This window comes from Limulus polyphemus, unplaced genomic scaffold, assembly GCF_000517525.1.
Source record: "Limulus polyphemus unplaced genomic scaffold, Limulus_polyphemus-2.1.2 Scaffold2260, whole genome shotgun sequence".
Taxonomy (NCBI): Eukaryota; Metazoa; Arthropoda; class Merostomata; order Xiphosura; family Limulidae; genus Limulus; species Limulus polyphemus.
In genome coordinates, this window is record NW_013667870.1 from 158,597 (window position 1) to 173,522 (window position 14,926).

General features: G+C 31.6%; 1 protein-coding gene across 1 annotated transcript in view; it reads left to right on the forward strand.

Moving 5' to 3' along the window:
• Positions 1 to 14,926, forward strand: part of LOC106466447 (mucin-17-like) — a 79,527-nt gene that overhangs the window by 43,604 nt on the left and 20,997 nt on the right. Inside the window, exons 8-19 of the mRNA XM_022394447.1 lie at positions 42 to 130; positions 1,360 to 1,629; positions 2,258 to 2,379; positions 2,950 to 4,358; positions 5,305 to 5,626; positions 9,174 to 9,381; positions 10,395 to 10,478; positions 11,474 to 11,635; positions 11,920 to 11,946; positions 12,415 to 12,528; positions 12,639 to 12,743; positions 13,727 to 13,818. Of these exons, the coding sequence (XP_022250155.1) occupies positions 42 to 130; positions 1,360 to 1,629; positions 2,258 to 2,379; positions 2,950 to 4,358; positions 5,305 to 5,626; positions 9,174 to 9,381; positions 10,395 to 10,478; positions 11,474 to 11,635; positions 11,920 to 11,946; positions 12,415 to 12,528; positions 12,639 to 12,743; positions 13,727 to 13,818 (3,004 nt within the window). The remainder of the gene's footprint in view (positions 1 to 41; positions 131 to 1,359; positions 1,630 to 2,257; positions 2,380 to 2,949; positions 4,359 to 5,304; positions 5,627 to 9,173; positions 9,382 to 10,394; positions 10,479 to 11,473; positions 11,636 to 11,919; positions 11,947 to 12,414; positions 12,529 to 12,638; positions 12,744 to 13,726; positions 13,819 to 14,926) is intronic.

The window sequence follows — 14,926 nt, forward strand, 5'->3', positions numbered from 1 at the left end:
TGACAATTCTTTGCTTATAAGAATAATATTATTTTTTGTAGAGGGCCAAAAGAAGTATCTTCAGGGTCAACAATACAACACCCTCCTGCAATAAACTTGAATAATAGTACCACATGCATATTGAGTCAAGGTATTTAGTGTTTAATTAAAATATAATAATACATTAGGTTAAACATATGTGTTAATCTTCATAAAACAATTAGATAAAATGCATGTGCCTAACTTTGTACACTGAAACTTCCACAAAGAAACTGCAGTGAATGTTAGAAATTATTCTTTTGTCTGTTGTTTGTAGTTATTTCACTGGTTGGTTATTATAAATGCTTGAAATTATTAAACATTTTCTCCTATTGTTGATTAAACATTTTGAGCTGTTGTTGATTATACTTTTACTTGCTTATAAAAAAAAACTTGATTTTTTTCTTTTTTTAATGATTTTTATCAAGATTTGTGACTGTGTAAACAAACACATTGGGATGAATTTACTAACATGAAAGTCCCTACATTATTTGATACTGATGACAAGCAAATATAAATAAGTTTGTGTTAGTTTCAACATACTGTTATGAAAAGACATATATGTAGAATTTTTTCCTGGTTCTTTTTGTTGAGCAGTGTGTTTAAAGTAGAATAGAGTGGAGAGAGAAAAAGTTGTAACAATGCAATAATAGAATTATCAATTTAGAATGACCAATCTAAAGTTTAGTTTTGAAAAGCTTATTTAATCCGTCAAAATTGTCTTCATATCTTATTTAAAGTAAAAAATTGTCTTATTATTGAAATCCTTACTGATTGGCTATGCTAGATTGAGATTCCTACAAGTATAAGAAATCTTGACTTTTTTAATATCATTTAATTTAGTCATATAATTAGGTGAAGTTTCAAATTGATTCTGTTTTATTATTATTTTTAATGTGTAATGAGCATGATGAAAATGTTCCAATTTTGACATTCAGAATTTTTCAATTTGTTATTTTGGAATAATTTTTTTTAAAGTAGACTACATTTTATTTTTTAATCTATTTAAACAATTTTAAAAATATATGAAATAAAAAAATGGCTCTTTTGTAACTTATGGTTCATTTATAATAGAAGAAAATTAATTTTATGAGCGATTACCATTCAACTAAGTTTAATGTTATGTAAAGATCACTTCATTTTATGCAGTATTTTCTGCGTAGTGCTTAACAAAGATACATAGATAATGTTGTAGCATAAAAATGCAATATAACATTATATCAGAATCTATTTCACCATTTGATTCTTCATAGTCAATATATTACTTAGTGCAGTAGCTTTGTTGTTAATTCAGTTTGTATTGCTTGCATTTTACACAAGAGATTTTTTTTACTATTGCAGATGTGAATCCTACAGTCACTCACTGGGAGCAGGATTCTGTTTTGCCTACACCATTACCCCAACAGTGGGTTACCCCAAGTCCAGTTATGGGTCCTACAGTCTGGCTTAGTCAGAACATGTATAACCCTACTCCAGCCCAACAACCTCCACCTCCAACAGCTGTTCCTTATCCTATAGATTCTTCTCATGTACCCATACCACCTGGTGGTTACCAAGTGTACAGAGATCCACTAACAAATCAGATTTTCCTTCTGCCAACAGCAAATGTTGGTAAGTTTTAATGTATCATATATTAACCACCTGAAACAAATATATACTACAAGTTTTCCCTTTAATTTTAAAATACTTTTCAAAATATTTCTGTAATTGTCCTTATATATGTATGTTTCTTCTTTCATACTTCCCAAGAATTCATACAAATAGGAAGATATGTGAAAATGTTTAATAGTTTGGGTCTTAAATTTGTTGTTTTGTTTCTGCATAAAGATGTAACTTTTTATAAAGAGATTGAAATATTAAATGTAATTATAGTGTAGGTAAATGTGCGTGTTCTATAGTAAATTCCCATATCAGAAAAGTTTTTCATTTATATTTTTTAAGGTTATTACAGAATAACTAATATCATAATATCACAAAGTTTTTGTGATTTGTTGAATTTAATAATTTTGCCATTCTTCATTTGTGATTAAGAAAAGTGTTAAATATTTTTTCAAAGTTTCTTAGACATTGTAATTAATATGTTGAAGATGCATTTATAGACACCTGCCTTTCTTTTTTTTGTTTTTGTTTCTGGTCTGTTTACATCTTTAAGAGTCAGAAGAAGAAGCATGATATTTGTATACAATAATACTGTAAACAAAGTGTTATTTCCATGTGCTGATACCAATCTGATTTTTAGAAATCGTTGACCAATCTGACATTTGGACAGGCTACTCTGGCCCCCCTAGTGGCACAACAGTACAACAGGTGTTTGCAACTCAGCCACAACAAGCACCATTTCAACCTCAACTCATGCAAGAGGTAAATAACTCTTTCCATTAGTAAACTTCATATGCATTTCATATTATTAAACTTTTTGTGATGATAGTTAAGTGGAAGGAAGGTAATTTATTCAGCTATAATGTAAGGGGCTTGATGTAAATGATCATTTGTCGAAACTGGCATTTTGTTTTTGTTTTTTTAACCAAAAAAGAGAGTTTTATCAGTGATATATGTTTTAGGTATTCATAAAATAGTGAGTAAATGAAAATTTGAAAGTGAAGATTGTTTTAAATATTTTTAGTAGAGGGAAAATGCAATTTGTTGATTTTCATTGGAAAGAATATTGGAACTGTTTATTGTTATGAATGCTTTATACAGTAATGAATCTTGTACAGCAAAGTGGCCTTAATAAACCTACTGACTCTTAATGCCATCACATCAAAGTTAGTAAGAAGAAAGTATCTTACCAATAGGAAATTTAATTTTACGAGCAGATGCAATGTATATATTGTAACACAAAATTTTGTCTAACTTCTAAGAATGAACTGTATAAGCTGATTCATTATATAGTAAACTATATTAGCAGTACATGTATTTTGTGGGTTTTAGGAGGACCAGTTAAAGCATCAAACAACACAAAATCTATCTCTGTCCAACAACTGCATTCCTACAGGAAGAATCTTAGAAGATGAAGAAACAGATGATTCATCACAAAACATCTACCAAGATGAACATGGCACAGATAAGAGAGGAGAGAAACTATCTGCAATCACACCCCAGCCTCTTGGTTCCAGTTCATCAGTTCCGTATCCAGCATTCCCTCAGCCTTCAGCTCCAGCAGCCCTTTCATATTTTTATGAGGCTTCCACCATTGTTCATCTGACTCAAACCCAGTCAACAACTGCTATCCAGACGGAGCCAGGAAAACGGTCCCAAGGAACGTCTCCAATGAATCCTGTTACTCCATCACCTCCCTTGCTTTCCAGCTCTGAGCAAGATGTTCATGCATCAGGAGAAGACAGTGGAGACAATGGTGAAGAAGGGGAGGGTGAAGTTAGTCAGTACAGAACTGAAGTGGAAGTAAATAATCAGACCTTGAGTGTTACAGCAGCAATCCAGGTAGATATGGATGCTCAAACAAATTCAGATGATACTGATGTAGATGAACATGCGGTGGAGGTTACAGATTCTGCTAACCAGACTGAGAGTGTTATGGTGGGTATAGTAAAGGATTGTTCAACTAGTGGAGAAGATGAATCATGTGATATACCCCAGTCTTCTGCACCTATTCCTGTAGAAAACTCATGCACTACCAATAGTAATGATTTTGAGAGTCATTCATATCATAAGCAGGCTTTGGGTGATGTTGAGGTTTTGGAAGTGCATTCTGCACCTGTTCTATCAGCAGAGAGCCAACCTGTCATGGACTTTATTGATCATCATGGATTAAACTTATTGGTAGATAGTATTGAAGAGTTTGCTTCACGTGAACAAAAAGAGAATACTCTGGAAATGAGAAAGCGACTGTCAGAGAGCTCGAGTGATGAGTCCAGTAAAAATGGCAGTGAGTCAGTGAATGAAAATGGTAAAGTCAATGACTCTATTAATCCAGTTGCAGATGCTGCTTATTTGCAGTCAAAGCCTTTGTCAAGCAACATTGATCCATCTTGTACTGATGGTTTAGGTTTACTGTGTGCACTTGCAGAACAGCGGTTCTTGGAAGAAACTTTGTGTTCACAGCTTCCAGAGACAGGGCTGAACTTGAGTTTAAATCATGATGAAGAATCCATGAAACAGATCTATAGTCCTGACTCTAAAAGTCCATCACAAGTGTATGCTTTCAGTAGCAAATCTTCATCACCTTTTTATGTTTTGACCAGTCCAGTCCATCCTGACGATGTCCCTGAAACAATGGATGCTACTGAATTAGAGATGAAGCTACAGTTAGCAGAACTCCAGAAGAAATACAGATTAAAACAGAAAGAATTGGCTAAACTACAACCAAAGAAAGAAAAAGAGTGAGTTATTTAATAACTTAGTCTTCAATTTGAGCTAATGTGGTTTGGTATGTTTTATATAACTAAAAGTTTTTTTAGGCTTCAAATAGAATACATTGTATGCCCATTAAAAGCATTCTTATGACCATTTTATCTGATAAAATAGTTAATAGCCCTTCACCTATTAAAGAACAAAAATAAAATATTTTGCCACCTTATGTATCCTGTGCTGTAGGTGACAGTACCTTTATTTATTGCAAGTAGAGTTTCATGGTTCTTGGCCCATTTATGCAAAAGTGTTCACTATAAGCATGAAGGTAAAACTCCACCATTGGGTGCTATTGATAAACTGCTTTTCCTCTAGTTTATTAGTTCAAAATTAGGTATGGCTATGCACAAATAGTCCTTGTATAATTTTGTGGGAAGATTATGAAACAAACAAATACTGATAGTTTGGGAGCTTAGCAGATATTTAGCAAGCCATGCCAAATTTTATAATTGTATGAATTGGAAGGTTAATTTTTTGTTGCAGATGAATTTTATTGAGTTTTTCTTCCTGTTTCATCTTATCCTACATACACTCGTTGATGAGGAATCAAATTTTCTTGCACAATCAGAATTAGTCTTGGCAAGCTGGAATAACTATGCTGCTCTTTTCATATTGTTCTGTATTAATTACGCAGCATTGAATAAAAAAAGTATCATTTAAAAGTCACTTGAAACATTGAGTTAAAATTTCAGATTTTTGGTCAGAATTGTAGGTGTTGATTTATGGGAGGGGGTGAATTACATAAAATGTGAATAATACAAATTTGTGCAGAAGAGTAAGATATTTATTTTATTTTTTCTATACAACTATTTATCATTTTTGTCGTGTGTAATTTTGTAGTTTCTACTTTACAGTGAAGCAGTTAAAAAATCTTTTCAGATCATAAATACGTACTTATAACTAGAAATTTGTTTTTAGAGAACCAGAAACCGTTCCTGTCAAAAGACGACCGGGACGTCCACGGAAAAGGCCATTAATGTTACGACAACAAAATACCTTAAAAACCTCTCCTGTAACATTTGGGGACAGTTCATCAGAATCTATTCCAGAACTGCTTGCACCTTCACCATCTCCATCTCTCCATCCTTCCACCTCTTCTATAGTTCCTGTATCAGAGACTTCTATTGAATCACCAAAGACACCTAGAAAGAAAAAGAAGCGTTCTGTCACTGGAAGTGGAACTAATTTGAAAAGAAGTCAAATAATAAAGAAGATCAAACAAAACAGGTTATCTGCAAAGGTGAGGACCATAATAGTAGTACTGTTTATAACACCTGAATTTCAATGTTTGCATAACTTAGCTGCTAGTAAACTTTCATCTAGTTTTAAAGCATACATCTTACTGCTAGAAAACACTTACATTCATCAGCTATTGTTGTGATAGGAAAGTGATCAAGAAATGCAAAGTTCCTGGACTACTTTTATGCTTCACATTTAGGATTATGTATGTACTTGTGTTAAAAGAATGTAGCTCATTTTACAGTTTACACTATCCCAATTATTCTTGATAATGCATCTATGTTGATCACATTAATAATCTGGTGTCAGTGGCTCACTGGACAAGATACAGACAGAACTGTGAATTACATGAGGTGGCATGGATGTGAAGGAAAGGAATGTGGTGAGATGTTTAGAAACAAAAACATGAAAGTAGGTCAGTCTCATTATAACTACAAGATGATGTATAAAACTAAGTATGACAGTCAAAGAATAACCAAACTGACTTATCATTGGCAAGTGTAGTGCATAGTTACAATTAATGACTGATTATTGTCTGGTGTACTGCATAGTTAGGATTACTGAATGATAATTATCAGGTGTACTATATATTTAGGATTATTGAGTAATCATTGTCAGGTGTACTGTGTAGTTAGAATTACTGACTGATTGTTGTCAGGTGTACTGAATAGTTAGAATTACTAATATCTATTCTAAGAAGGTTCTTTACAGACTACACCTCTTAACTTAAGAAAAAAAAACATATACAGAAATTACCCAGTCCATACAAGACTACTTACAAAAGGCGGTCATAACAACCTTTAGTTAACTTCATAAAATTACTCTAATTTACTAATTACCAATTCTGAAAACTGCCTTCCACCTACAACAATCCATAAATCTGCCAACATGAAGAATATGATCATCAATTCGCAAGGAGGTGGAAGAGTGGCAACAGGTTTTGATGAACAAGAAACCCTTATTCACACAGTGGTGTCAGCCCTAATTATTAACCAGTTTAGGCTGATTAGAACTGTTGTAGCTCAGAGCTGTAGTTCTCAGCCAGTCATATGAGATTTGTCATCCAGCATGAGGAAATGTTTCACAGTATTGTGTATGTAACTAAATAACTAAAGTGCTAATTCTAACTTGAAAGGTAGAGTAACCTCAATGTTTCTATAAATAAAACCTGCACAAAAGTAATATAAATACTGGCATGTACGTAAATGTACAATATTAGAAATAATTATGGAAACAGTGTATAAAATGCAAATATTATGGAATCCCTCCCCTTCTCTGTTGTGTAAAAATGAACTGCATTAGACTGTATTTGGGTGTTTATATTTTACACTATGATTGGCTGTCATCCAACCAGTAAGGTAGTATAACATCAGCTTAATGTCCATAACAATACAGGCAGTCGTTGTGTTCTCAGCAGTAGTGTGGAAAATGCACTCATGGCTCCCTGGACAGAAATGCCACATTACGAAATACATAGAAAGTTTTAGCTGGTGAAGGCTAATCTACATAATAGACCGAGGCAAAATTTATTGTTTCAATAGTAGTGATGTGGTAGTTTTGAAGAAGTTAATGAAACTAGTACTGCTGATAATAGAAGCAGTTGAAGTGGAAAGTCTAAATTATTCAAAAGTGATGTTATGTAACTCGGGGTATGCTCTTTATGTGATACACGACAATCCAGTACAGATCTTGCCTTTGATTTAGCTGGAAATAAAGATGTGAACGTTACCTTCAGAACAATAAGATACACATTAACACAAATTGGCCTTTATGGTTAATGGATCTGTAGCATCTCAAAAATCATTGCTTTCTATAGATAACCAAACCAAAACATCAGTCTTCAAATAAGCAAGAGGAGAGTGCTATGTACTGATGAATCCAAATTCAAATTATTTAGCAACAATTAATGATAGTTTATTTTATGGCAGAGAGGGGAACAGAATCATGGCTAATGTACAACATCTAGAGTGAAACATGCCGGGAGACCAACAAAAGTGTGGGCTATATCTCAGCCATTGGCATTGGAAATCTACACAAAATGTATGACACCCCTGGCTGCTGACAGGTACTAACAGAATCTTATCAATCATGTCAGTCCCACAAAAACAAGACCTGTTGGACAAGGATTTATTTTTGAGAAGGATAGTGATCCATTGATCCCAAGAATGCAGCAAATCTGGTGATATTATACGAAAGAAATAAAAAGGCACATGAACACTTGAAACCATTGCTTAGTGATCAAAAGTCCCCACATTGAATATTATTAACTCTATCAAAACTTATTGCACACCTTCATATCAATTTCAAAATTGAAGTAAAAATAACTCTAACTATATTTTGCAACACGTATAACTCAAAAACATTTTTAAATTGCTATTTTGTAATGTTGTAACATTTATTTACTGTAATTTGCAAAGAATAATGAACAAATGCTCAAACTTAGATATCTGGGCAGCTCCTTGGAGTCTCATCTATAAACAACATATCAGTATTTTAAAATATTTCTCTCATCTCAAACATTAGGTTTACATTTACTAAGAAAGTATCATCCATACAGAATACGGTTATATACGTTTTATTTCTTGCACGATTTTCCTCATCTTTCATCAGTTTTATTTGAACAAATTTTCATTCACTGTTTTATGATCACACGGTATGTGGTCTGAACAATTACTAACAAAGCTCAGCTTTGAAAATAGCTATAGCCAAAGTTTAAATACCATTAAATGGAGCAGGTTATAAACTATTGGCATTAGAAGTAACTTACAGTTTTGTGGGAAAATGACAAAACCTAACTACTGTAAGGAAGAACAACAAAATCTAATGGGAAGCCTAGAAGATGTTGAAACAAACCAATAATCTAGCAAGTTTTTAATAGTTTCTTCAGATGTTTTTTCTTTCATATTTATTTGAAGACTACAGAAATTTTCTTGACAAAATATTCTGATGGATTAAAACCTTATTTATAAAATGTTATTGTTATTTTTCTCATACTCAAACAATGCACATAATAAATTAATGTGTTATATATATATATATATATATATATATATATGAAATTAAGGTATTTGGTAGACATAAATTGATCTTGGCCAAGGAAAAATAATGTTATTTAACTCAACAACATGTCTGAATTTTGGGAAGTGATAAAGGACATTTGGAACAGTATTTCTTAATCGTACATTGATAAACTTATGTTAGCGTAAAACAAGGTGTACTGCTCTGTTTTCAAGTAAGTACAAAATACTAATGCATTATATATGTTATTCAACTTTCATTTTATAATTTCTGTATTGTCTTAATAATAAGCCCCCAAGTGGCACAGCAGTATGTCTGCAGACTTACAATGCTAGGAACCGGGTTTTGATACCTGTGGTAAGCAGAACACAGATAGGTCATTGTGCAACTTTGTACTTAACTACAAACAAACAAACTTAATGATAAATTGATTATTGTTATTGTTTGTGACTCCTGGATGTGTATCATATGTGTATTTCCATTATTATTATTTTAAATACTGTATATTTCACATATTTTGTGTGCCACAGAGTTTTTCAAGCAAATTAATTACAAAGAAGAAGAAGTCAAACATAAGAGAGAAAAAATCAACTTTGAAATTACAAGTTGAAACGAAATCGGAAACAGTAACTTGTCATCAGACACAGAAACTCCAACCACCATCCATACAGTCAACAGAAGGGGATATCCTAGGTAGCTGTAGTATTCTAAAGACAGATGACAACCTACAAATTTTAGGTATGATGATTATAAAATCAGGTAATAAGTAATATTTATTGTACTTATTTATGTCAAGGTAAATGTCTTGATTCTTATTTGCTGACCAGTCTATCTTTTTTCATCCATTATTAACAAGAAGGACAGTTTGTATTGGCTTCAGCAATAATGACATTAAAATACTGAAAAGGATAAAAAGTTAAGTTTTATTGATATGGCTTTTTGACAGACATGAGCTCTAGCATTGTAAGTAGTTTTTATCTATTCTATGTTCTAGTTCATCTAACATTTTGATACTTTTGAAGAGCAGTCCACGTAAAGTTTTGTGTGTTAACCTTTAACAAGAAATGTTTAGATATTACTAATTTACCCATAAAAAGTTTCAGAAACTTAGGCAAAAAGTTGTGTGTATTTGTGTTGAATGATTATTTATGTATTCTTTCCAATTTTCATGCAGCAAATCTTGAAAGCCTCCAATATTTTCTTTGTCCATCATTTGAGGGCTCCAGCATAAAATCTAAAGTGTAAATGTAGATAATTATTTTAAATAATTCCTTACATGTCCACAATTTTCATGCAAGTTCACGGATCCAGTCCTGAGACCCTGTTAAAATCCCTTTTACTTCCATATAAGAGCTGCAGTTTGTAAATGTGAAAAGTCTGACTTTAAATTATTGTTTAGAATGGCTTCTTGTATTGAATAACAATGTAGAAGTAAATAAATTTAGTTAAACCTGAGAGCCCTTCTTCAATCTTTCATTCTTTGAGTCACTTGATAGCTCTTGAAAATTTTTTGTTAATGTACTGTGTGTGAACATAGGCATAAACAGTTGGGAATTACTTTATAGATATGTACATTTTTATGTAGTATATGTCTGTATTTATCATCAAGGAATGTGCTAGTGTTCGAAAATAAAGTCAATGAAATGAATAAAAAAAATGGTGTTACCCAATTCATTGTGAAAAAATTGATTAACTGTGTTATTTATAAGTAAGTGAAGTTTTATAATATATCTAGACTCTTTTCATTGCAGATGGTTCCACATCAGATGATGCTATTACTGATCCTCTTAAACACAAGAACAAGACTGAAGTCAAAACTAACATCAGTGAGCCAGGTATAGAACTTATCTGTACATTAAACAACAAACTTGTATAAATTTTATGAAAAGCAAATTTTTTGTGTGTGAAATTAAGAGTCAATTTAAGAATTTGCTTCAGTCATCTTGTTTTAACTGGATATTTTCCTATACTTTTTTTTTTCAAAGTAGAATTTTCTTAATCTATGAGCTTATTGATTGGATTTAATGTCTTACAACATTTTAACATGTAATACTTTTGTATTTGAAGAATTACTGAACTTGATCTCTACATGTGTCTATCATTATAAATATTATACAGTCTTTGAAAGTACTTTTATACAGTGTTTATAGTTGTATTGACAAGAGTGTTACTGACTTTATTCTGTTAACCAGTGAAGAGTTGTTGTCCAGTACATTGCAAAACAAAATTAACGTTTTGAGAGTATAAAGAAAAAATGCTAATTTTAGTGAAACATTCTGGATTTGATCTCTATATCTAACAGTTGCTGATAGCCTGAAGAAGACCAGTCAATATATGTCAAACATCGTCAACGATAATTAAACACAAAGCAAATAAATCTGTAAGGAACTGAGAGTAATTTGTTCTCGTTGACTCCCCCCCTCCCCATCATATTGTTACAAATACTATTTTTAATCCCAATTTTTAACAATGAACATTTTTATACTTGCAAATGTATGTAAAATATCTTGTTAACAAATATAAAAAATTTAACTTCTTTTTTGTTTACTTATTTTCTTTAATTATCTAATACTTATCTCCACTCTTGTTTCTTTTAACACTAAATAATTTAAAAGGAAAATGAGAAAGTTTTTGGTACAATGTTTCTAAATGATAAATGAAGACTAAAAAATGATAAGTATGGTGATGGTTGTTATATTTTTTTTTTTACCATTTAAACAAGATCCTATTGGGCTTTGGTCATATATCATTTCAATTTGACCAGCAAATATCATTATTTCATTTCTTCGTCAAATAAACAGCCTGGTAGTTAATGTTATTTCTTTGTTAGCTCCACAAGACATCCACAGTTTTGTTCCTTCATCAGATAAACAAGGAGCAAAGTCATCCTGTAACAAACAAGGATCATCAAAATCAAAGAAAAACCAAAATAAAAAGTCAAGTGAAAATAAGAAGAGAACTTCATTTACATCAATACAAATGTCTGTCTCTTGTTTTCCATAAGCATAACATTTTAAATTAATCAGTATGAAAATTATAATTTTTAGTTGAAGGATAAAAATGTTTAATTATGTATTATTATTTTTTCATTTGAATTAACATTACTATCATTCACAAGAACTGACGAACCAGAAAGCTAGTTTTCTTGTTTCCAGAATGGGTCATGTAACCACAGCATCAACATGAGAAAACCACATTAGTAATTCAACATGCAGCAAAAAACTTGTTCAGTTTAGTTATTATGTAAGTATATATAAATGTTGGTTGTTGCTACAGTGTGTAAATGGAAAGTTTATGAGAGTGGTAATGAACAGTAGTTGTCATTTCATACTTGTTACACAACATATGGATAACATTTTGAGTATGATGAATAAACCAAGAGTGTTGTTATCACTGCCTTTATGTGATTTAATAATAATCTCTATGATAATAGCCCTGAGATTCAAAATGTCATTAGTGAACCCAATCACAAGTAGAGGTTTCATTACACTGTATACAAAAAGAGATAATTCCTTTACTTTTAAACACAAGACAAACATATTGACACACACATTTCAATCCACCTATAATAGGTACACATTAAGTCTTACCACTTGCATTCTCTGTTGTGCTTTTACTTGACAGTTATTATTTTTTAATATGTAATTCAAAACTGTTTTCTGGCTGAATATTTTATCTATGCAAAGCTAAGTATTAAAAAAATAAATAAGGAAACCAATATTTTGTATATAATACAAAATAATATGCAAGTATATAATCATTTTTTCTTAGAAACGGTAGAATGTGCCACAGAAAGCTTGGACTTGAATCTTTTAGCATTTCCTACCAAAATGAGATCTTCTTCAGCTACACCTGATAGAAGCTTGAGAAAGAAATTAGAGCAAGGTTAGATTTCTTTTTTCTTGTAACATGAATATGAAAGTTAGATTAATTACTGAAATACTTAAGCTATTAATTTGTGGGAAACCTTACAAGTTGATACCTATTTCATATAGGTGAAAGTGAAAGTAACACATCTGATGCAGAGATTTCATCAGCAAAAAAGCGAAAGCCTGGTAGACCCAAAAAACATTCTCCATCTAAACCAGATGAAGCGACGGGTGAGTTCTTGTAGAACGTATGATTTTAAAATAGATAATCATAAGGCGTGTCTTCTCTGTGGTTTATTGTTTAAGCTTTTATAATTACATTGTTGAATGAAACTCGTTACAACCAATAAATTGGTCGATAAAGTTAGTTAAATTTTCTTCATTACTCGATATTCAGTAAAACATGTTTGCATGAATGAAGAATTACAATTTGTTATCATTTAATCCCTTGCTTACCATCAGGGTGATCTTAGTAAGCTTACTATTTCTAATCCCAGGGATGAATATGGGGGGTGTACTTTGATAAGGGTGTTTTACACTGAATCTTATGATATATATATACGGTTGGTAGGTCCTTTCTTCAATAAAATTTTTAATAAATGAATTATATAATTTTTCATATTTCATCAAATTTTTTAATTTCCCTTTGTTCCTGGGAGTCCAAAAAGCCTGGTCAGAAACAGTTTAATGAAGGACTAGAACAAGCTTACAACATTTGTGTGTTTATTGAGTATTGAGTTAAAGCTTATTAAGATTTCATAACTACTCAGTATAAATTCTATTATGATTAATGATAGGAAAAAAGAGAAATTAAAAAGTTTTATGTGTAAAATGTGAAGCCTGTACAGGAGTTTTACACTTATAGGGTATTGTGTAAAACTTGTTATTACTTATAAAGCCTTAAGAGTCTCATGGATGTAGGGGATTCTGTATGACTTTTTATTACTGACGAATATGGGGAATTGAGCAAAGCCTGTTATTATGACTTGTCCAGTCATACAATGTGAATTTTAATTACAATATCTTATATACCAACATGTAAAATAAAGTTTTAGGAGAAGTTAACTTTGATCCAGTTCACTTGTTTGTTATTCAATCTGTCATAAGAAATAATTTATAAGCAGTGAGGTTTTGTCATAAAATTTTAAGGTTGATAATGAAAGGCATTATTTTTGTTGTTTTATGTAACTTTTATTTGTTGTTTGTTTGTACAGAAACAATTGTTCCAAAACGACCAAAAAAGCTAGCTTTCCTGAAGGCCAAAGCTGAAGCCAAAAGGTTGACAAATGAGATTAATAAAATAAAGGTAAACAATAAAATTTATTTCTGTTGTCAATAAATTTACAAAGATATTGCACACAGATGAAAGGAAACTATGAAAAGAAGCTACAATTTGAGCAATTGACTTTTTCATCAAGTACTGTTTGACTATCTGACAAAGAGCGATTGTTCTAAATGTAGTAATATACATAATTTTTTATGGTCAATAAAGTCAGTTAGGATAATCTTCTGGTGTGTCAAGTGTTTAGAAGGCTCATTGGCACCCTAAAAATATAAACTGTATAGGAACAATTGGTATATGTTAATGCAGCTGTGTTGTTGCGGGTGTGAGAAACAGTAACGTCAGGCAGGCAGTAGTACTGCCTATGTAGGGGTGAGCAACAATAATGTCAAGCATGCAGTAGCACTGCCTGTATAGGGATGGCTCGGATTGTTCAAGTAAATGCTATTTTAAATATATCCTCAATAGGTCATCAGAATTGTACAATACTATACAATGTTTCTTTTTATAATAATACCTATGTAATGACTGAGTCACAAGTTCTGAAATGGCTGGAAATATCGTAGCAAAAAGTTTAAATTTCTTGTTTTTCTTTCTTCTGCATCTTTTTTATTACATGGTAACTGTAAAACTAAAATAACGGTGTCAACCAAATTCATTGAGGTGACATAGTTTCAAATGGAATATCCCCTTTTATAAGTAATTAGTAATTAAAAAAAATCATAATTCAAGTGTAAATGATGCTATCATTACCCCTTGAAGCTAGCTTTCTTACAGAAATTTGGGGTCCCTTAGAAAGCTTAAGTACAGGGTGAAACAGGAATTACCAGTCAGTGATAGATAAACAATAAATATTACAGTTGGGACCTCTTTGTATTTAGGACTTGGTTATAAATAAATACAATCTTCCTGTGCCTATTGAAACACTGCATTTAAAAAAACAAGCAAAAAAGGTAAAGAAAAACTTTTCAGAAGAGAATGTAAATGTAGGGATGGCTAATATCACTGTGTGCCTGTGCTATTATGTAGGGATGATGCAAATGCCATCCCTATGATCTTGTTTGCATTGTTTTTGAAGGATTGATGTTAGCCATCCCTACATTTACATTCTTTTTTGAAAAATGTTTTCTTT